The following is a 24,009-nucleotide window of genomic DNA, read 5'->3' as shown; positions in this document are numbered from 1 at the left end:
TAAATCAGTCTCTTTACCAGATGACTGGAAGGTAGCTAACGTAGAGCCGATTTTTAAAAAAGGTTCCAGAAGTGATCTTGGCAATTATTGGCCAGTAAGCCGAACTATAGTACCAGGCAAATTGGTTGAACTGATAGTTAAGAACAGAATTATCAGACACATCGAGAAACACGATATACTGGGAAGAGTCAATACTGCGTCTGTAAAGAGAAATCGTGCCTCACCAATCTACTAGAATTTTTAAGGGAGTCAACAAGCATGTGGACAAGGCTGATCCAGTGGCTATAGTGTACTTGGACTTTCAGAAAGCCTTTGACAAGCTCCCACACAAAGGCTCTTAAGGAAAATAAGCAGCTCTGGGATAAGAGGGAAGGTCCTCTCATGGATGAGTAACTGGTTAAAAGACAGGAAACAAAGGGTAGGAATAAATGGTCAGTTTTCACAACGGAAACAGGCAAATAGCAGGGTCCCCCCAGGCTATGTACTGGGGCCTGTGCTATTGAACATATTCGTAAATGGTGTGGAAAAAAGGGTAAACAGTAAGGTGTCCAAGTTTGCAGATATAAAATTACTCAAGATAGTTAAGTCTAAAGCTGACTGAAAAGTTACAAAGGGATCTCATGAAAGTGAAGGACTGGGTGACAAAATGGCAGATGAAATTCAGTGTTGATAAATGCAAAGTAATGCACATTGGAAAGAATAATTCCAACTATACTTACAAAATGATGGGTTGTGAATTACCTATTACCATTTGAGCAGGATCTTGGAGTCATGGTGTGCAGTTTTCTGAAAACATCTGCTCAGTGTGCAGCGGTAATCAAAATAGCTAATAGAATGTTAGGAACCATTAGAAATGGGACAGAGAATAAGAAAGGAAAATATCATGCCACTATATAAATCCATGGTACATCCACAACTTAAATGCTGTGTTCAATTCTGGTCCCGCAGCTCAAAAAAGATACATAGCAATTGGAAAAGGCAATACAAATGATTAGGGGTATAGAACAGCTTCCATACAAGAAGAAATTAAATAGAGTGGGTCTGTTCAGCTTAGAAAAGAGACAACTAAGGGGGGATATGATAAAGGTCTGTACAATTACGAATGGTGTGGAGAAAGTGAATAGGGAAGTGTTATTTACCCCTTCGCATAGCATGAGAACGAGGGGTCACCCAATTAAATTAAGTCAGCAAGTTTAAAACAAAGATAAGGAAGTACTTCTTCACACCACACACAATCAACCTGTGGAACTCGTCGTCAGGCCAAAACTATAACCGGGTTCAAAAAATAACTAGATAAGTTCATGGAGGATAGGTCCATAAAAGGCAATTATCCAAGATAGTCAGGGATGAAACCCCATGCTCTGGGTGTCCCTAAACTACTGACTGCCACAAGCTGGGACTGGACGATGGGGGATGGATAACTCAATATTAGCCCTGTTCTGTTCATTCCCTTTGAAGCACCTGGCACTAGCCTCTGTCAGAAGACAGGACACTGGGCTAGATGGACCATTGGTTTGATGCAGCATATCTATTGTAAAAAGAAAAGGAGGACTTGTGGCACCTTAGAGACTAACCAATTTATTTGAGCAGAGCTTTCGTAGCTCACAAAAGCTCATGCTCAAATAAATTGGTTAGTCTCTAAGGTGCCACAAGTCCTCCTTTTCTTTTTGCGAATACAGACTAACACGGCTGTTACTCTGAAACATATCTATTGTAAAGCTTAATACATTGTCCTAAGGATTGCACTTTTGGAGGATTGAATCTAGACTTGTTCCCATATGCAGTGTGGGCGGTATCTTCATAGTTTCTTTGATGGGAGACAATAGTTGATTGAGTTCATCCACCTGAGAAATAGATCACGCTCCGTTAAACCAAACAGTGCTGAAACATGTAGCCATTGTTAGATCATCATATGTTGGTCAGGATTGCATGGATAAGCACTATGTCTAAAATGCTTTCCAGACCACAGAAGTTACAAGCATGGTATACTTTGTCATGTAATAATATGAACACTGAGTCAACTGTGGTTAGTGGTAAAATTGCAGTGGTTAATGCCTGCTCTTGGTATGTAGTGTAGGAGGCAATCCCTTAAGAGACACAGTAGTGTCCAAGGGCTAACTAGAGACATTACATGTAGCTACAGACCTCAGGTACAAAAAAGATCTGGTGACCCCAAAATCTAGACAAAATGAAATATTTTACTGGCAATAATGAATTAATGAAGTGTACCTTTTTTGAGCATGCATGCAATATCTTTGGAAATAGTCAAGTGAGATTGGGCAGACTTTTCATGATTGAGATGAAACGTTTTGGGAGAGTGAAGAATTGCTATTCTAGCTCCTCCTATAATAACTGTAATTATTGATTGTACATATAGATCAGGACTGTATTGAGGAGCACATCCTAGTGCTTCAAGAGACTCTTCCAACTGGTCAGCAGCAAGATCGTCTGAGGAGGTGAATACTCTATTTTGAAATTGTGCTCTTACTACAAACTTTTTTAGACAGAAGCAACTTCAGTATGCCATGATCCATCTGGAGCCAACCCAGCATGCTAGAATCTAATGAAGACCTCATTCAACCTTCTGAACAAGCCAAAAACACCCCAGAAATTTTCTATAAACATGTCAGACCCAGCCTGCACCACCTGAAGCCATTCCTTAGTAGATAAGAATGAGGATCCCCCTCCCTAACCTTGCAGAATAACCCAGGTTCACCTTCCATTACTGCAGACCACACTCACCAACTATAAAGAAAATGTATCTATCCCCACTATGCAAGAACTATCTGCATCAACCTGGGATATTTCCCCTGCTACTGGAATAAATTCTGAACTATTCCCAATAGCAGTAATGATTTTCATTTACTCCTTTTTTTTCCCCTTGCCTATTGCATTAGCTTGATACTCTCATCGAATTTAGCTTCAACTCATGTTCTCTTTTCAAAATCAATTACAATTTTTCTTTTGTAAGCAGCAGCATTCTGTGGTTTGTTTTTGGCTCTTTGGACATGGTTCTGGATTAATTTTGGTGTGTTTAAAATGTGTAGAATTCATTATAAATGAGTCCAGTTTGATAGCTGCTTGTTGGGGATGAGGGTAACATGGGGGTAGTTTACAGGTGGTTCTGGCTGAGTGCAGGCTAGTGAATAGTTGATACCAAAAAATTCAGGCTTGAATTTAGAACTGTTCTGGTTATAGTTTCAAGTTTCTTTCTGGATTAAGGTTGTCTCCTTAAGGAAATGCTACTGCCTCTGATATTACTACATATACTGATTGGATGGCTGTCGAAACATTATTGTATAACTTTAAACATTCTGGCACCAACGATAACCTCTGCTAATGTACTGTGCTGGCATTCATACAGGGATTGCGGCACTACAGGAGTGTGTAATGCATGCAAAGTGGTTCTGTTATAAAATGCAGTATGAGTGCTAGGTTGTGAATGCAGGGCTGTTTGCTGGGAGAGCTTTGAGCAGAATGCTGAAAGTTTCCATTTTTGCTAGCTTGTTTTTTTTCCATTTTGTTGCCTGCTGAAAGCTTTGAACATTGGTTAATGCTTAAAGAAATGATGTTAATAATAATAATAATTAATGTGGCTTGAGTGGTTTTGGAAAAACAAGACATGTATAAAGGCTTATCAGGATTTAGAAAATTGGTACCCCCCCCCCCAAAATAAAAAAAATAAGAGTGGTTTAAAAAGCCAGGTTCAAATTCTGGCCTCTGATTTGGCAGCATTGCAGATGGACTGTAAAGCTGTCCTAAATAGGCAGCTAGGATTTCCGGGAGAAATCTTGGTGGGTGTAGAGCCAACATAGCTGGCCTTTTATCACCTCTTCTGCCCCAGGCCCATGTCAGGGATGGAGGGAGTGGGATTAGAACGTGCTGCGCAGTGGTGAGAGTCCCTTTAGGGTCATTATGAGCTGGTATGAGAGCAACTGTGAGGCAGGGAAAGAGCTATTCTGGGATCCCAGGTAGGGAGTGATGACTGGTTTCAGAGTAACAGCCGTGTTAGTCTGTATCTGCAAAAAGAAAAGGAGTACTTGTGGCACCTTAGAGACTAACAAATTTATTTGAGCATAAGCTTTCGTGAGCTACATCTGATGAAGTGAGCTGCAGCCCACAAAAGCTTATGCTCAAATAAATTTGTTAGTCTCTAAGGTGCCACAAGTACTCCTTTTCTTTTTGCAGGTAGGGAGTGTGCACCCTGCACATACCACAGAGCTACTGTGTGCCTTGGCAGTGCACCCTGAGCCATAGTTTGAGGAGTTTGGGGATGGGGAAAGGGTATCCCAGGGAGACATGGGAGTGCGGCCAGTGGATCTGCCTCTGGGCAGAGCTGGGGTGTAGGAGTTGCAGGAGCTACTACAGCTCTTCTTGCCCGAGCATCATTTAAGACCCTTGATTTTTTTTTTCCAAAGGTTTAACTTGGGGGCTGTATTGTCCTCTGGGCTGCCATTGGTGGGGGGACAGCCACGGCAGCTGGAGTGGGATTGGGCTCTAGCTGTGGACACAGGCCTGGCAATGCCTCTTTTGCCAGATCTGTGGTGTTGTCCTTTGGCTGGTCCACTCACCTCGAGTGCTACTGTGCTGAGCTATTTAACGGTAGCCCACTGCACCCTCCTGGTTGCTGGCGGGAACTGCACTTGAGTGCATCTGCTGCAGGGAGTCTGATCCATACTCTGTACAGCTAGTCATGCTTTAGGGCTCTGGACCACTCATTACCATATCTCTACCCGCAGATCCTCCTTAGGGCTCCAGAGCTTCAAAGCATGGGGCTGTGAACTGGAGCAGGAAGGTGGGTGAATGTATGGGCCTGGTGAAGGGAGCCTGCCGAATGTGGGTGCCCATATGGGTGACTGAGCGAAGGAGAGCCTCAAACAGCAATGGGAATAATTGAAGTGGGATAGAGAGGAAGGGATGTAGATGGGGGAAGGCTGCAGGAATGCTGTGAGCGCAGTGATTGGAGAGTGGGCACATTGCAAGGGGACAGGCTGCAGGATGCCTCTATTTTGAAATCTTGTCCCAGACCCTAAAAACCTGGCTGTAGCCTTGAGAATCCTATTAGGAAAAAATCCTTACAAGAAAAGGGATTGGACGGAGGCACAGCCTGCCAAAGGTGGAAACCCCTTCACTTGGATTATAGAAAACTGGTCTGGACAAAGCACTGAAGAATGTAGTAAATGAGATAATCTTACAATGGCAGGGGAAAAGACTAGGTCACCTTCCAGGTCTTTTGGATCTTTATAATTCTGTACTTGGTATCTCCAAGAGTGTTCAGGTTTTTTTTTTTTTTTTAAACTTCAGAGTTTGCTTTCTCTTTTCTTAGACCATGTATCCCCAGCAATGTGCCTAGCTAGTTACCAAATTACTGAGTGGGAGGCGGAAAGACATGTATTTCAAAAATCCATACATCCTTTTATGTGATCTTTTATTGTCACATTAATATCCTTAAAATGTCAGTGACTTCCCTACATGTCTGCAAGCCCTGCTTCATAACCAAAGATGTTTTACATGTTTGCAAGCCCAAATTTGTAGGCTTCAGGTTTGTTTGTTTTTTTAATGAAGGGGGGAGAGGAGGAAATGACAGAAGTGTGGTTTTTCTCATTTTTAGTTTTGAAATTCAGAAGAATTAATTGCAACAGGAGGGCAATAATCTATGCTGGCCAAATATTTCCCATAATCATGAGAGTGATTTCTATTAGATTATCTTGCCAAAAGAACACTAAAATAATAATATAATAATAATATAATAACCAAAGAAAGAAAAATTGCTGACTCATTATCTCTCTTTGCTGACATGGAGACTGGGATACCTGGAACTTTTCTCCTGGCAAGTGAGATTATGAATATGTTTTTCATTAAGCAGTCAAAAAAGGAGTTCAGGATCTGAGTAAGCTTAATGCAGAGAATAAAAAGCACTGTTCATCAATACTGTCACAGTTCTACTCCATAATTAAAGGACATCTTTGGTAGCATTCCATAGATGTGAAGGAAGTTCAAGTGCCAGGGAAGTGCACACCTAAGCTTTGTACTGTGACATGGAATGACATCACATAATAGAGTTCAGTCCTTCTTCCATTTATGTTAAGGGAAAAAATCCTGTTGACTTTAATGAAAGCAGAACTGGATACATAGGGAAAAAATTGGGCTGGCTCATGTGTAGTTGTGCTTGGGGTGAGGAACATTAGTCATGGACCCAGGAGAATTGGGTTCTATTGGTGGCCCTACTACTGACCCTAGGCCAGTCATTCCTCCTCTCTCTGCTTCCGAGTTTCCTCATATCCTTTGTCTGTCTTGTGTATTCAGTTTCTAAGCTCTTCAGGGCAAGGGCTCTGTCTATGTGTTTTTTACAGTACGTAGCATGGTGTAGTCCTGATGGGTTAGAATGAGAGAGAGGAGTTGAAGAACCTGGGTTACAGGCCTAAGTGTCAGGGAGGTTGGGAATGCCATAAGCTGTGGAGAACGGGGAGGGTTTGGGAGGAACGATTATGAATTTAATTTTGACCAAGGTGTTTAAGATGACAATGAGCCATCGATGATGAAATATCTGAGTTAAAAATGGAAAGATGAGACTTATTAGTAAAAGCAAGAAAAATCACTGTCCCATTCTTTCCTGTCATAGTTGTTATATCCTTTGGAAATGGTTTATATTTCTGAGAGCATTAGCAGTGAATATGTGAGTCTGTCCATGGTCTCTATAACCAACTAGCTGAAATCCCTCATTGTTTTTGAAACTCAGGTAGTGTATGAGACTGGTCCAAAAGAGAACACTGTGAAGATAAAAATGGTGTAATTTGCTCAGACAAGGGTCTAGAAACACATTACGAAGAAAATCACATCACGTCTTAACAAGCTTATGAGTGAGACCCTCATTATGTAGGATACTTAAACTCATGAACTGCTTGTGGCAAAAAAACTATTTTTCTCATGAGAGCCTTTTTGAAAGGAATCTGATAGTTAAAGCTGTTGGGGTAGCTTTTCTCTGACTATTAAAATGATTGGTTAACTGCTGTGACCTATGTACTTGACTAATGAAAATTCTGAAAAATGTAATTCTGAAATGTATTCTGAGGTTTAAAATACATTATATGTAATGTTTCAGGAAATAAAACAAACTGATCAGATGGAACTATAACCTTACTGAGGAAGTACATTGCTGCTTCTTTGAAATGGTAGATACAAATGGATATTTTCTTTCTTAAAAATGGTGAATATGGTGAATATGTTGTAGATGGAGTCATCAGTCACTAATTAACTAGTAATTTGGGGAACATAAATATAGTACCAAAGTGGACTAGTAGACTCAGGAGATAGATTATTTAATATTTGTTTTATGGTAGTACCTAGAAGGGTAGAGCTTCAATTGGTCTTAATTGTCATAGCTCCATAGAATTCAATAGAGCTATTCCAATTTACACCACTGAGGCTCTGCCCCAGATGCCTCAAGGATCAGGGCCTCATTGTTCTAAGCACTGAACACACCTAACAAAAAGACATTTTCTGCTCCCACAGAGTTTACAACGTAAGTATATGATGAGAAACAACAAATGGATAATGGGATGCACCTTTTACATTTAGATCAGTGTTTTGTATCTAGTGAAAGACAATAAGGGTGTTTGATGGCCTACCAGAAATGAAGTAGTTGTTCTCATCCTGCACCTATTGGACAAATATCCACATCACAGAAATGACCTCTAGAGCAGACAGAAACAAACAAAAAACCCCAAGGAATGAACATGAATGAAGAGCAAAGTATCTTCTGATCCCATTGTATGGCATGGTTGATCGGTAGTGGTGATCGGGTGGGAAGAAATGTCAACTGCTCTTGGTGCAGTTGTAACACACACACCTCCTGGATGTGGTGTTCTGTCCCATCTAGGGGCACCGAGACCACCTAGAGAAAGAGAGAAAATGAGTCTGCTCTTCAGCTTTAGCTAATAGCCAGTTGCCTTTTAACTTATGTAGTAGAGGCTCATGCACGAAGCTCCAGAGGTCCCTGGTTCAATCCCGCCCACTGACGACTGGGGTCTGTTGGCGTTACACAGTCACCCTAGGGGATCCCAGCTTTTCCCTAACTGGTCCATTTCAATTCAACTGCAATTAGATCGGTCCACAGACTCTTAACTTAAATTGAGTCTATCAGCTCTTAAATTCCAGAGCTTACTGATCTCCTTTTGTCTCCTTGTTGATTTCCCAGATGCAGCCTGGCATGGGGTTGTTGTCCACTCTGCTATCCCAGGCCTCTCTGTTCCCCATCCTTTATAGTTTAGCTTATTTCCTTTAGCTGTGGGTGCATGTCTCCATGTTTGGCAGTTCTGGCAGCTATGCAGGGGTGTGATCAGCCTGGTTGCCTGTAAATCTCCTCTCCCTTCTGCCTGTGCTCAGTATGGGATTTGTAAACCCCATTGCAGGAAGATTCCATTGCTATTTTCCATACTTGGCCTATCTGCCTGCTTCTTCGGCCTCAAACTCTTTAGTGTCTGAGCACCTCACAAACAAAATTTTATCCTCAAAGCACCCGTGTGAAGTGAAGAAGTATCGTCATCCCCATTTCCCTTCTGCTGTAGTAAATCCAGGTAGAATGTGTGGAAACATTTGATTTTTTTTTTTCCCCCTACACCTTGTGACTCCCACTATTCACTATTAATCAGAGAGTTTCACTGGCTGCTTCTTAAATTGGAATAAAAATAGATGGGAGACATTTTAAAAGGAAACTAAGGGCTTGTCTACACGAACATTTAGCTTACAGCAAGCTGCATTGTGAAGCTACTCAGGACTAGTCTGCCAAGGACTAACTATCCACTTGGACCCTTCTGACACACAATAACAGTTTGTTAATGTGGTTTGATCTAGTCCTCTTTGAAACAGGTCTAGATGCACGTCAGCAGGGTCCCATGAGGACAGTTAGTCCTCGGCAGGCTAGCATGGGGTAGATTCACACCCCAGCTTGCTGCAAACTAAATGTTTGTGTAGACACACCCTAAGGAAGTGGGTGCCAGCATCTCACAGGTAGAGCTGGTCAAAAAATGTTCGACTTAAGTTTTCCATCAAAAAATGCTTCTTTGAAGACTTCAATCAGCATTTTTATTACTGACATGTATTTGAAAGCCAATATCGCAACCTTGCAGCTTCACTTAGTTCAATGGAGCTAATCCTTTTTTTCCACTGGAGAGGAGAATTAGGCCTTTATTCTCTTACTCTTTCAGGTGTAATTTGATTCATGTTCATGATGATTTCAGGATTATGTTCACATTCTGGGTCCGGTTCTTTCCTTGTTATGGCATCAGTGCTTTGTACAATTTCTAAGAACAGGGCTTTTTCAAACCTCGCTCCAAGGTTGTGGAATATAATCTTCTTTCTAGTGATTCCCGGAGTGTTTTTAAAGTCCGACATCTCAAATCTCTTACTTCTCTAGTTTTCTATTATTGAACATTGTGTGTATTTTTACTCGATGTTCAGAACGTCCAGCACCCAGATCCATGTGATTGATTGCTTTATAAATTCATAATATAATTAATAAATAACAAATAAATATTACTCTTGCTATTCATGCAATCTTGAACTATTTCAGAGTACTTATCCATTGTAACCTGATTTCTAACTCCCGCAGCTCTGTCAGTTTGTGTGAACCATGAATTCTCATTGTATTTAGCACCATCCTCACCTGTGCCCAGTGGTGGATTAGCCACTGGGCAAACGGGGCCAGTGCCCGGTGGCCTGGAAAAATGGGCTATTAACCTATTAACTCTAACTGGAAAATGTGATGGTTTGAGGTTGGGGTTGAAAATCAGGAATCAGACTGCGGTGGAAAGATAGCGGTTTGCTCCCTTGCTCGCCCCACAAAATAAGCTCCGCCCATGTGAGCTGTCAAAATGAGACCACACCCACTGTTGATTGTGTGGCTATTCCTCCTTCAAACTCTCCTTTGCAGTGAGGCCTACAAAAAACTTGACAAAGGCTAGGCTGCTGGTGTGCTGAGGTCACTGCTTATCATGCTGATCAATAGTGTCTCATTGCTTCCTTGTACTCCCCTGTCAGTCTGTCTGTATCCACTTAGACTGTAACTCTTCGGGGAAGGGACTGCCTTTTTTTGTTCTGGGTTTGTGCAGCACATCGCACATTGCGGCCCTGGTCCATGACTGGGGCGTCTAGTCATGATACAAATACTATTGTATTTTCATTATTATTAAGTGCCACTGGGCTCCTTGAGCTTAGCTACCCCTGAGTAGGGCTTGAATATGTGCATACTAAGCTCTGCTACGCTCCTGAGGCTGGGCTCTTTTTCTGCTTGGGGGAAGGGGGAGGAATTGATGGTATCTCCCAAGTCCTACCTATTTGTGGTACCAAAATGAGTAAACTGTGCAGATCTGTGATTCTCCCTCTCCTTTCATACACATGAAATGAAATAATTTAAATGCCAACATTATTAACTATCACAGGAGATCTGAATTAACATGCAATGAATGGGGCAGCTCACATCTCTCAAAGCTATTCTCCACTCTCTGTAGACTCAGGCCAGGTCTACACTGTAAACATACATAGGTATAACTGTGTTGCTCGGGTGTGGATTTTTCACACCCTGAATGACACAGTTATACCGACCTAACCCCCAGCGTAGACAGCGCTATGTCAGTGGGAGGGCTTCTCCTTTCGACATAACTATTGCCTCTTGCAGAGTGGGATTAACTATGCCAGTGGGAGAAGCTCTCCTGTCAGCATAGTAACGTCTTCATTGAAGAGCTACAGTGGTGCATCTGCATCAGTCACAATTTTGAACTTTTCTTCACAATCATAGTAACTAGAGACTTACTAAAAACAAAAAAGCTGAGATTGCAGGGAACAAGTTAATAGCTTCCCAGAGGTGTCAGAATGGCTCAGGGTACTATAAGCTGTTCCTGACCCCTGTTGAGTATTTTCTGTTTGGCAAAGACAAATTTAACATCTTAAAGATTTGATAAGATTTAACTTCCAACTCACCTGGAGGTTTCCTGTACTGTATGGCTATCTGTCTGGTACAATGTAAGCTTTTTATGTTTGTTGTTCTTTTATAACTCAGTGAATTGACATGCCTCTGGCTGGTACTCATATTCATTAATAGATATTTATATAATATGGGTTTTCTGCTGATGCTGCTAGAATTTTGCTCTCTGCTGATATTCAGATCTGGGGGGTTAATTTGGACTCTGTACTCCTGTTTGGGGGTCATAGTAACACTAGGATAAGCATTGTCCTTTTACCATTAATGGAATCTAGCCAGACTTTGTCCATTGCTGACACTCGTGTGCTTTCAGAATCTCTAGGTCACATTATTGTCATGCTTTGCTTCTACGGATCACTGAAGAAAATATTGCCTAGGTGCTGACTTGCGGGAAACGCTGCCGTCAGATCTTAATGTGCTCCAGCATGACTCAGCTTGTCACTTCACTTTGCAGGGAGTTACACTGGCTGATTTGATAATTGTTTTGCTTCAAAATGCATAATTTGGAGACTGTATATTTATCCGAGATTTTATCTCCTTATAGGCTTGGCTATTTCTGAAGGTCATCTGAAGTTGCTGTTTTGGCTGTTCTGAAATACAACTTAATCAGTCAGGAAAAGTGGGACGGGGTGAAACTGAATGGTTTCACTTTGCAGAAGATTTTGCAAACATTTTCATCCATTTTGAGCTCCATAGGTTAGTCCAGGTTCATATGAAACTTTGTACCCCAGCAGACCTTTCAGATAACCTTTTCTGAAGTTTGTGGTCACAGTGAAACAGTCATGCTTTGCAACATTTAACCCAGCATCTCCAAAAAGTTCATGCCATAAAGGATCATTGAATGAATGAATTTAAAGGAAAACTTTCCATATAAAACTCATAGGTATGAGTCTGCAAATATATTATCTACATTTTGAAGAGAGACATGATTTTGGGTGGCACAGTTTTCCACCTCGAGACTCTTTAAAGGGCGAACTTGACTTTCAGAGAGTGGGTGCTTGAAATCGAACCCCTTCAAGGTGACTCAAATACTTTATTAGATGTTGCAGGTTTATAGAGTAATTTATATCAATCCCTCTTCATTTCTGTAGGCCTTTTCCATAAGGATGGTTTGAGAGAAAAGTTAAAAAGAAGACTAAGAGGGCAGTCTTGATGTGTCCTTCTTCCAGATGAAATGCTGGTGAATTTAATATGAGAGTTAATTTTTATGCAAAGAGAAGTATATATTACCTCAGTGCTGATGAGAAAGTTTGACCAAATTTTCTGAATACTGATCATAGATAGAGAATCAGATGGCTCTAAAAATGCTTTCTCCACATCTAATGACAAATGGCAGGTATGACTAGTAACTGGGATCAAGTGAATGGTTTTCTTTTCCAGAGTAGTTGACAGTGACACTCCTATATGCAAATCCTACCTGATCTTCATGAATAATTGTTCGCATAATATCCTTTAAACATGTTGCTTGAATCTTGGCTTTAGTTTTACAGTCAGTATTTATAAATATAGGTTGATACTGCAGTCCTTATTGTGTGCTCCCATTGAAGCCAATGGGTACGTCTACACTGGATTGTAAACCTGGGTCTGTGGGACCCGGACTTGTGGATTCAGTGTTTCCAAGCCTGTGCTTGAGTGTCCACACTGTACTGTAAACCTGGGCTTACTGGTGCTGGACCTGGGTCTTACAAACATTCTAACATGTCCATACTGCACTACACAGCCCTTCTAATTCAAGGCTGTGGCTTCAGCTATGTCCACATTGCAAAATGATGGGGTTTGCACTCGAGTCACAGCAGGACTTGGGCTCCAACCCACCCTTCCAGTAGGGTCTTAGGACCTAGGTCCTGCCTGCTTGTTCACCCAAATCAGATTGATGTATGTGTGGATGGAGGAGGGGCTAGGGCTCAAATCTGAGTCAGAGCCCAGGTCTAATGTGCAGCATAGACATACCCAATGAGACAACATAAGTCAGTGAAGTCCATCCTTGAAAGTTTTCAGAGTAACAGCCGTGTTAGTCTGTATTCACAAAAAGAAAAAGAGCTACAGCTGAAGCTCACGAAAGCTTATGCTCAAATAAATTGGTTAGTCTCTAAGGTGCCACAAGTACTCCTATCCTTGAAAGTGTTTGCAGAATTGAACTTGTAGATTGATCTCTCCAGAGCTGTGTCCCTCTTTGTCTTTTTATCAATAACAAAGGCTGTTTTCATGCTTTGGGACATGATCCCCTGTATATCAGATTAAGATATAGTTTAGATTCAGGACAATGATATGACTACTGAATATTTTACTTTTTTTCAGTTGATTTATATACTATGTATTGTTAATGTGGGGATTTAATTTCTTACAATGTTTCAAAATGAAGCAAATCAATAATACGGAGTAGCATCTTAGCTGAGATCACTTACAACCAGGTACATTTTTTTTATTTCTCATTTTCTTTTTAGGATTGGTCCTGTAGAACATTCAATTCTGTCATTTAATTTTTAATACTTCTCATCTTGTAGTTTAATTATTAGATGAACATGAATTATTACTTGTCATTCTGGATGCGTTTGTGAATGCAGAGATAAGTGTAGGTCATTGATGATCTGAACTTAACTGTAGGTATTTCACTTTTAATTTTCTAAATTTTTCTACAAAGCGTTATCATTATTATTCTTACTAGTGATTTGTATTATGGTGGGTGCGTGGGAGCTCCAGTCACAGACTAGGATGCTGCTGTGCTGGCTGTACAAATATAGAACAACAATTAGAAATAGTAGTTTTACTGTGAAAATCAAATAATGATTCTTGAAGTTATTCATTATGGGTGTACATCTCTTTCTCATATTGGTAAGCATTTCTTCACACAATTAGTCCTGTTGGGCTCATTGACTACTCAGATAAGTGCTTACCAACATGAGTAAAGATTGTATAATTTAACTGTATGGGACCACCAAAAAGGCTCACCAAAAACTGTAAATGGCTAACTTTGAAGTCAATAGGACCTGCTGGGTGTTCAGCATCAGGTTATATTTATCCAATACTTACTCACTTCTACTCAATATAGTCATGCTATGTGCAGATAAGGAAAACAGATCTAGGACTTTTATCAATCTGTGTACTTATATGGTTCTAAATCACCAGTGTTTCTGAGCACCTTCTTTCCAATAAGCCATGCTCGGCCATATGCAGTCAAATAAGTTATGAGATAATGGGTATCATATGAATCTGTTCATGGAATGTGAAAGGCTTTAATAACCCATCCAAAAGAATAATGATAACGAGACAAAACCAAGAAGAGTGAAATAGTCAAATATATGAAGAGCAGCTCTGTATAAGCTCAAAAGCTTGTCACTCTCACCAACAGAAGTTGGTCCAATAAAAGATATTACCTCACCCACCTTGTCTCTGTCATCTGCCACCACTGAGAACAGCCAAGCTCCATCTTCTTTGGAACCCCCCCTTCAGGTAGTTGAAGGCTGCTATCAAATCCCCCCTCACTCTTCTCTTCTGCAGGTTCTAGGTTCTGTACAAACAGAACAAAATAAAAGATGGTCCCTTCCCCAAGGAGCTTACAATCTAAGACACGAGACAACCGATGGAGGACTACAAGGAAACAATGAGACAAAACTGGCCAGCCTGATAAGTAGTGGTCTCAGCACATCAACAGTCTATCTATTGTCCAGTTTTTTTATAGGCATCACAGCACAAGAGAGTTTTGAGGAGGGTTTTGAAGGTGGATAATGACTTGAATTAGCTTTGCAGATGTTTATGGGGAGCATCTCTCAAGTGTGAGAGGCACTGTGGGAACAACCAGGAAGGTGCTTGTTTCAACAAGTGGATGTTGGAGGCATCATGGGCCAGCTAGAAGTGCATTGAAAGCTCAATATCAAATGAGAGGCAGAATGAAGCTAGCTAGATCATGAAGGGCCTTGAACAGAGGCTCTGACTTTCTGATTTCCCAGGGGGTGCTTGACCCCTGCTCTGCCCCCACTCCACCCCTTCCCCATCAGTTCCTGAACGGCTGATCAGCGGCGGGTGGGAGGTGCTGGGGGGGAGGGGAGAAGCTGATTGGCAGGGTCTGGTAGTGGGTGCTAAGCACCCACTATTTTTTTCTGTGGGTGCTCCAGCCCCAGAGCATCCATGGAGTTGGTGCCTGTGGCCTTGAAAGTGAATAGGAGCAGCTTATGTTTGATGTACTAGAGAAAGGGGAGCCCAGTGGAGGGATGTAAAGAAAGAGGTGACATGGTCAGACTGACGGGCTACGAAAAGGACCTTAGAAATGGGAATCTGAATAGGGATATGAACAGGGCAAAATTGCATTTGTTGCAGCAATCAAGACGTAAGATGATGAGAGCTTGGACAAGAGTTTTAGCTATGTGGATGGATAAAAAGGACCATACCTTAGAGATGTTATGCGGAAAGAATCAGCAAGACTTAGGTATAGCCTGGATGTGAAGATCTAGAGCGCATTCTGAGTCAAACATCACATCCAGCTTATGGGCCTGAGTGACAGGTAGGATTGTGGTGCTACCCAAGGATTTTAATTATTCACATTTTATATGTAATAATCCTACAATCTAGTCTAGAATTGTTTTGTTCTCCTCCTAGTATTACATGATCTGATTTCCACATGCTTGGAATTAAAGACATTAATCTCTGACCATCCTCCATTCCTGCTATGATGAGGCCTACCAGATTCTCTCTTTCACATATCCTCGTGATAGATAGTGGATGATCAGGTATTTCAAACTATACTTCATACAACTATTATTTACTTTGGCCTCGGTGGAGTCTTAAGACCACTGCTCTTGGCAAAAGGGACATGCAGGGGTTGTGCTGCAGTGGAAGGCCCCTGGAGGAATTCCACACTATGATTTGGATAGGATGCAGCATACACTCCCTTCTGCCTGTGGGCAGCTCTTTTAGTCAGACTAGAGAGGGGCAGGATCAGACCCCTTCCTCCTCCCACACCATCCAGCCCTTTTGGGTGAAGTTAATGCTGTTGCTTCCTACAGAGAGACCCGTTGTGCTAAACAGTACAAAGCTGAGGTAAAGCAATAGTTCAGGGAACACTAGTTATGATCCCATCCTTTAGCAAGATTATTTGCTTATATAGTTTGGAAAACACTAGAAGAACATTAAAGACCAAAGACCCTGAAGTTGGCTTAACTAAACTGAGATTGTTAGGGCCTGCTTCTACTCTCAGATCATATGTTTACTGAAGTCAATGTAGTTACATTGTTGTGAAAACAGTGTAAGAGAGAAGAGTCATTAGTATTTTTTTCTGTGTTTAAACTATTTCTTCAAGGAATGAGGGCAATCCAAGACAGCTGTAAACTGTAGAGAACTTTAATAATTAGCTACAAGACATCACAAAAGTACTTTGATGGTTGTTCTTAATGACTTTCTTTGCTGCTTAATGATGATGAACGGCATTTACTAGTAGTGCTGTGAGAGCCTAAAGGCCTCAAACCCACTCAGCTGGGAGAAAATGCAGAGTCTGGCATCCAGCTTGAGTAGCTAGACTGACGTGCAGGAGATGGGTGAAGAATCCACCTACCAGAGGCTGCAGAATAGCTGCGGATTTGTTCTAGGGAGGCTATTGCTTCCAATGGCTGACATACATTATTCAGTCCCTTACATGGGGGAGGGCTGAAGGCTCTCATAGCAGTGGATTCTGCATTCTGATCCTTCCCAGCCTGCCCATGCACTATTTACAGCTGCCTCAAGAGGCCACATTGGCCCGTTCTCTGAGAATTGGATCTTTGCAGTGGGAGGTGGTGTATTCTGGAGCGGAGTGGTGAATTCTGGGTTAACTTTCATGGCCAGGGTATAAACTTGCAAGAATTCCTTGTGCTGGAGCTTGTCTGGAACTGCTGTTGTTTTCCACCGACACTAGAAAAGTTTTTTGCTTCTTCTTTTGCTGCACATAGTCATCAGGGTACCTTGGAGATCTGTAGGGACAATAGGAAGGGAAGATGCTAGAGTCTCAGTAGCCAGGCTTAGTAACTGGTAATGGGGATCCACTAGTTGTTCTATTCTATGCCTTTTGGTGGGGTAGAATCACCAGCAAGGCTGTTTTGAAATTTTGCTGGGTTCTAGATTGTTATGGTTGCTACTTCTTGTCTGAAGATGGAGGAGGGTTCTGATCTCAGCCTGCACAAGATGTTGGTTGTTCTAGGAGGTGAGGGGAGTTCTGTGAACATAAGAATGCCCCTACTGGGTCAGACCAAAGGTCCATCTAGCCCAGTATCTTGTCTTCCAACAGTGGCCAGTGCCAGGTGCCCCAGAGGGAATGAACAGAATAGGTAAACATCAAGTGAGCCATCCCCTGTTGCTCATTCCCAGCTTCTGGCAAACAGAGGCTAGGGACACCATTCCTGCTCATCCTGGCTAATAGCCATTGATGGACCTATCCTCCATGAATTTATCTAGTTCTTTTTTGAACCCTGTTCCTTAAATCCAGTCTGAAAATCAGATCCATTGTGTGCTGCTTACTTGAGTCTCTTTTTTAGTGGGGACCCTGACATTATTTCAAGGTCCCAGTTGCCTTGGGATATAACATATCCCTGGGAAGGAGAGACCCACAGGGTATGTCTACATTGCAGTGTAAGCCTGGGCTCAGACTCAGGCCTGAGGCCAAACCCTGGTTCCATCTTCACACAAATCTCTCAGACTTGGCTCAGACCCAGGGTCCTAGGACTCTGCGTGGGTGGAGGGCTTGAGCTTGAGTCAAGACAGGACCCAGGGTTCAAGATCTGTTGCTTTACAGTGTAGATGCAGCCCCCCGACTCGGATCCTGGGAGTCCACCAAAAGTATCCCACAATCTCATGTGCTGACGACCTTTGTCCTCTCTATCGGGAGCACCATCAATTGACTCCAGGGAAATGGAAGCAACTCCCTTTGTTCTAGTGCAGGAGTTCGGCGAGTTAGCATTTAACCCTTCCATTATTTTATTAACTCTGAGCAGCAAACACCTTTGGAGAATCTTCTCTGTTTACAGTGGAGGATGACCAGAAGAATCCTTTGCGAAGTGAGCTGCTTCATGGTCATGGGAGCACACCCAGATTTTGATGAGTCTTTGGTGTGAGGCCAGCAAAACAGTGGACTTTAGTAAAAGTACCAGGAGTGACCATGCAGAGCAGCAAATAGCGAAGAAGTTAGCAGTATCTGATATCTACTGGATCGGTAATCAATGGAGGGAGTGGATTAAGCAGCTCAAGACCAAGTACTGAAAAACCAGGAACCAAAACTGCACCTTGGGCAACTCACTGACATCATGCCTGTTTTGTGAGGAGTTTGGCTGGGTGCTGGGTACAGAGCCAATTGTGGTGCATGCTGACCTGGTCAGCCATGATGGTGCCCTGCTGGCCCCCAAATCCATCTTGGGGATTCATAGGAGCCAGTAGCTCGTGCTGAGTGAGGTCAGCACGGTGACTCTGTTGTTGAAACCAGTCCCAAAGGAAGCTTTACCGTAGGAGCAGCACATCCTGGGGCCATATTTGGAGGAGCTTTTTAATGCCCCACCTGAGGAATGGCCTGCAGTGGAACTGGCAGTGGATGTGAAATGGACAGAAGCTGCCCCAGAGCCTGGTAAGTTTCTGGTTCCATTTTAATGTTTGTTAATATAGGAATGGAAGGGATTTCTGTTCTGTGAACCAATGCAAAAATTATTGAAGCAGTATGCCAGTGAAAGTGAATTTTTACTGGAAAGGTGCAGAGTTTTGCAAGGGCATTCCTGTTTCTTAAAAGTAATAACCTTACATTACCATGCCTTTAAGCACATTGCTCTGTAATCACTCAACAATGGTGGAAGGAATCTGCTGGAAACAGTGAACTGTGATGGGGGTGGAGGGGTGGGGTGAGGAGGAAATGTGTTCCATTTACAAATAGCCCATTTCAGTTAACTGCAGTCCATAGGTGACAAAAGCATTTGTCCCAGGTATGACTGGGGTTTTAAACATTGTCCAGATATGTGCTGGGAGATGGGGGGGAAGAGGGTAAGCAGGGTGGCAGTGGAGGTCTGTGTTTACATGAAGCCATAACAGGCTGAGCATGTGGAAGCTAAGGCAGCATTCTGTTGATTTTCTCATGAATTCTGACACAATCCTGGGTGCTGATAGCTGCAAACTGTTCCTGTAGCAGGAACTCCAGATGGGTAATAACATTTTGGGGAAGGGTATATTTTGCAAGGCCACCTTGGTAGCTGCCCAGCCCACTCCACTTGTAGATGTGCTGTTCAGTCACTGTACGTTTGAGTACCTTGGTTGCATATGCTGCTGGTTTCCTACTGGCAGCTTGGAATAACATCTTTTGCACGGCACCACAAAACCTGTTACGTCCTCTACAATGTGGAAGGCCTAAAACAATAGCAGAATCCTTTTGTAGCATGGTCAGACTGCCCCACAAACCCAAGTTCTGCAATTTTGGGGAAGAGGGTTTTTGTTTTTGTTTTAAACTTGCCATTGTCTTTGCACTTCTTTTGCTGCCAGTAACCCAGGTGTGTCCAGGGAGCTTCTGTGGTCTGAAACATCCCTCTCACAATATATTGAAGTTCAGTCTGGGAAAGTAATATTTTATGTCCTTGAAATTCCACAAGGATTTTTTCTGTGCTCCTCTTTGAGACGGTAACCCTCTGTGTCCTGTCCTATTCCAGGCTCCTTGATCTTTACCGTCTGCAGCACCTCCACAGCCACCACACTGCATCAGAAGCCTGGGTCAATGGACTTTCACGGATGATTCCAAGATGAAGCGTTTCTCTGATGAACTTATGGCTGAACTTCTGGACAGGGCCTAAAAGCAGGTCCAGTACCAAAGACGGAGGAACTTGTGGCTAGAGGAAAGTCATGGCTCAGGATGGCTGCACAGATTGAGGACAGGGCTTCAGAACAGGAGCAGGCCCTTGTGTTGCAGTTCCTGGAACAGGAATGGCAGCTAAGGGAGGATGACAGAACTCATCAGAAAGAACAGTCTCAGCAGGTGCTATCAATAATGTCTGCAAGAGTACTGGCTCCTGCTGCATCACCCACACCACGGCCTGAGTCCCCACTGTGGTACCCTGTGCTGAAGTCCAGAAACAGCTTGGGCCACTCCATGGCTGAGTGGCCCATGCAGTCAGCCCCTATGAGCAACTGGGCAGGGCAGCTTTGCCCCATGAAGTCCTCCATATCGACCCCCTGCCCAGTGGTTGCTTCCGCCCCTCTTCCTCAGTGCCAAGTGTGCAGCAAATGTGGAAGAAAAGGAAAGGGGAACAGCGGGCCAAGGGACATACAACATTTCTGTCTTGAACATAGTTTCACGGTTTGTGCTTGTTCGTGCACATTTTTGTCAGGTTTTGCTGTGACAGGTGTTTTGGTGTGGTAATGGCAGCTGGCCTGCCAGGAAATGGGTTAACATTATACTTTTCTAAGGCATGTTTATAAATAAAGCTTTTTATTTGATCAAGAAAGTTTATTGATATTGCTGCATCACATCATACAATAAAAGTAAACACATGATCAGGGACAGTTAGGAATTAGTATGCAAACACTATTCCTTAGTACATTGATTCCATCAATCCGTACATCAATCACTTCCTTAATCAACCCATACTGTGAATCAAGCCCCCCCCCCAGCATCCCATTTGAGTGGTGAGGTCATTCATAAGTATATTGCATGGCAATCAACTCCCCAACAATCCACAATCAATCAACCCCTTCCCCCTCCCCTGACAAGCACATTCATAAAGGTAATATTTCCCCTCATCCATTGGCCCATGCAAGTCCATAGTCATAGACTCATAGAACTGGAAGGGACCTGGAGAGGTCACCTCGGCCAGTCCCCTGCACTCATGGCAGGGGTATTATCTAGACCAGTGGATCTCAACCAGGGGCCAAGGGCCCCCTGGTGGACCACAAGCAGGTTTCAGGGGGTCCACCAAGCATGGCTGGCATTAGATTCACTAGGGCCCAGGACAGAAAGCTGAAGTCCTCCCAGGCAAGGCTGCAGCCTGGGGCCCCAAGCCCTGCCACCTGGGGCTGAAGCCGAAGCTTGAGCAACTTAGCTTCGTGTTGCCCCCTGTGGGGCCCCAGGCACGTGCCCTCCTTGCTACCCCCTAACACCAGCCCCAGAAAATAGTTGTTGTGGCACAGGTGGGCCATGGAATTTTTATAGCATGTGGGGGCCTCGGAAAGAAAGGTTGAGAACCCTGATCTAGACCATCCCTGACAGGTGTTTGTCTAACCTGCTCTTAACAATTTCCAATGATGGAGATTCCACAGCCTCCCTAGGCTATTTATTCCAGTGCTTAACCACCCCTGACAGTTAGGAAGTTTTTCCTAATGTCCAGCCTAAACCTCCCTTGTGGCAATTTAAGCCCATTGCTTCTTGTCCTATCCTCAGAGGTTAAGAACAACAATTTTTCTTCCTCCTCCTTATAACGTGCTTTTATGTACTTGAAAACTGTAATGTCCCCGCTCAGTCTTCTCTTTTCTAGACTAAACAAACCCATTTTTTCCAATCTTCCCTCATAGGTCATGTTTTCTAGACATTTAATTATTTTTGTTGCTCTTCTCTGGACTTTCTCAAATTTGTCCACATCCTTCCTGAAATGCGGCACCCAGAACTGGACACAATACTCTCCGCAGAGTAGAGCAGAAGAATTACTTCTCGTGTCTTGCTTACAATACTCCTAATACATCCCAGAATGATGTTTGCGTTTTTTGCAACAATGTTACACTGGTGACCCATATTTAGCTTGTGGGCCACTATGACCCCAGATCCCTTTTCGCAGGACTCCTTCCTAGGATGTAAGCCAAGCAAAAGGAGATACGCCGGATCCCTGGAATGGCAGTGGGGAAAGAAACATGAATGTCATTTGGTGGGCATAATGTTCCAGCCTGTCCATGAATGTAGGCTCCCGATGGGCTAAAAACTCTGGCATGGTGACCTTTTCTAGTACAAACCATGTTGATATTCATAAATCAAATTCTGTGGCCCACGAGGGCCTACATAACAATGGAGTTGTACCTTCTGTGGTTTCGTGCTCCTAGAGGAGGGCAAACTATGGGCACAAGTCCAATTAAGGCCCCTGTGCAGTTTGGCAATCTCATTCTCCCAAGGGAAGCAATTACTTCAGCAATATTCTAAACTCACCATCTTGGGGCAAGCCACAGACTTCATTGCCTCAGAAACCTCTGCCACCACTTTCCCCACAGTCAACATTCCAACACCAAACAGGTTGGCAACAGAACTGTAGCAGACTGGGATAGCCAGCTTCCAGATGGCTATAGCAGCTTGCTTCAGGACTGGCATAGTTGCCTTCATGTGGGTGTCTTTACATTGGAGAGTCAGGGCAAGCTGCTCACAAACCTCCAGAAATGTAGCTTTCTTCTTGCAAAAGTTCTGGTCTCACTGCTGGTCATCCCAGGTCTTCAAGATAATGTGGTCCCACCAGTGTGTGCCTGTGGCCCTAATCCAGAAGGACCAGTCTACATAGTGGTATCAGTGGCCGTACTGAGTGTTATGAGCAGCATCAGCCAGTTTGAGTCTTCTATGTCTGTGTCCTCCTCCTACTCCATCATAAGCTCTGTCAGGGGCCTTTGGTGAGCCAGAAAATGTTGCCAAAATGTCCAGCATCATCTCTTGGAAGCTCTGCCCATTTCCTAAAACAGGAATGAAAGCACAATCCAGAAACAGAGTAACAAGCTTTGTGATTGCGGGAGAGGGGGGAATAGATGTGGTATATCTCACCTTTAGCAAGGTTTTTGTGACTGTCTTGTTTGACCAGCTCATAAACAAACTAGAGAAATATAGCCGAGACAAACCTCCTGTAAGCTGGGTACACAACTGACTGGAAAAGTGCACTCAGAGCAGGGTCCTGCAAGGATCTGGTTCTATTCAACATCTTCATAAATGATTTGGATAATGGCATAGAGAATACATTTATAAAGTTTGCGGACGATACCAAGCTGGGAGGGGTTGCAAGCGCTTTGGAGAACAGGCTTAGAATTCAAAATGATCTTGACAAACTGGAGAAAGGGTCTGAAATAAATAGGATGAAATTTAATAAGGACAAACACAAGATATTGTACTTAGGAAGGAATAATCAGTTGCATAAATACAAAATGGGAAATGTCTGCCTAGGAAGGAGTATTGCAGAAAAGAATCTGGTGGTTGTAGTGGATTACAAACTAAATGTGATTCAACGATATAATAGTGGTGCAAAAAAAGCAAACATCATTCTGGGATGTATCATCAGGATTGTTGTAAGCAAGACATGAGAAGTAATTCTTCCATTCTACTCAGCACTGATAAAGCTGCAGCTGGAGTACTGTGTCCACTTCTGGGCTCCACACTTTGGGAAAACTGTAGAAAAATTGAATAAAGTCAAAAGGAAAGCCACAAAAAATTATTAAACCTCTAGAATACATGACCTACAAAGAAAGATTGAAAAAAATGGGTTTGTTTAGCCTGGAGCAGAGAAGACTGAGAGGGGACAGGATTAGTCTTCAAGTACATAAAAGGTTGTTATAAAGAGGAAAACGATGAACTGTTCTACCTAACCACTGAGAATAGGACAAGAAGTAATGTGCTGAATAAAGGGAGATTTAGGTTAGACATTAGGGGAAAACTTCCTTACAGTAGGGGTAGTTAAGCACTGGAACAAATCACCTAGGGAGGTTGTGGAATCTCCATTGTTGGAGGTTTTTAAGAACAAGTTAGACAAATGCCTGTCAGGGATGTTCTAGAAGATTATTCTTAATCCTGCCTCAGTGCAGGAGACTGGACTAGATGACTTATGAAAGTCCCCTCCAGTCATATGGCGCGTCCTCCATATTGTTGTCTCTGGCTGCTGGCAGCATGGAGACCAAAATGACCTCATGGCAGGATGTGTTGGCAGGTTGTTCAAACTTCCTGTAATGTGCAGGGTGGACAGTTGAGTTTTTCCACATTGCATCATGATCAAAGGGCTAGAGCGGCCACGTTTCAGGAGGGCATTAGGGAATCTGGGATATAGCTAGTTTGACTTGTGGCTGCTTACTGCAGTGTGAACGCCAGAGCCCTG

At 43.0% G+C, this 24,009-nt stretch overlaps 1 protein-coding gene across 1 annotated transcript in view; it reads left to right on the top strand.

Moving 5' to 3' along the window:
- KCNS3 (potassium voltage-gated channel modifier subfamily S member 3) overlaps positions 1–20,302 on the top strand; it is a 62,540-nt gene extending 42,238 nt beyond the window's left edge. Inside the window, exons 6-7 of the mRNA XM_074946798.1 lie at positions 17,935–18,557; positions 19,621–20,302. Of these exons, the coding sequence (XP_074802899.1) occupies positions 17,935–18,038 (104 nt within the window). The 3' untranslated portion in view covers positions 18,039–18,557; positions 19,621–20,302. The remainder of the gene's footprint in view (positions 1–17,934; positions 18,558–19,620) is intronic.
- The last annotated feature ends 3,707 nt before the right edge of the window (positions 20,303–24,009 follow it).

Source organism: Natator depressus, chromosome 3, assembly GCF_965152275.1.
Source record: "Natator depressus isolate rNatDep1 chromosome 3, rNatDep2.hap1, whole genome shotgun sequence".
Lineage (NCBI taxonomy): Eukaryota > Metazoa > Chordata > Testudines > Cheloniidae > Natator > Natator depressus.
This window is presented reverse-complemented; position numbering and strand designations above follow the sequence as displayed.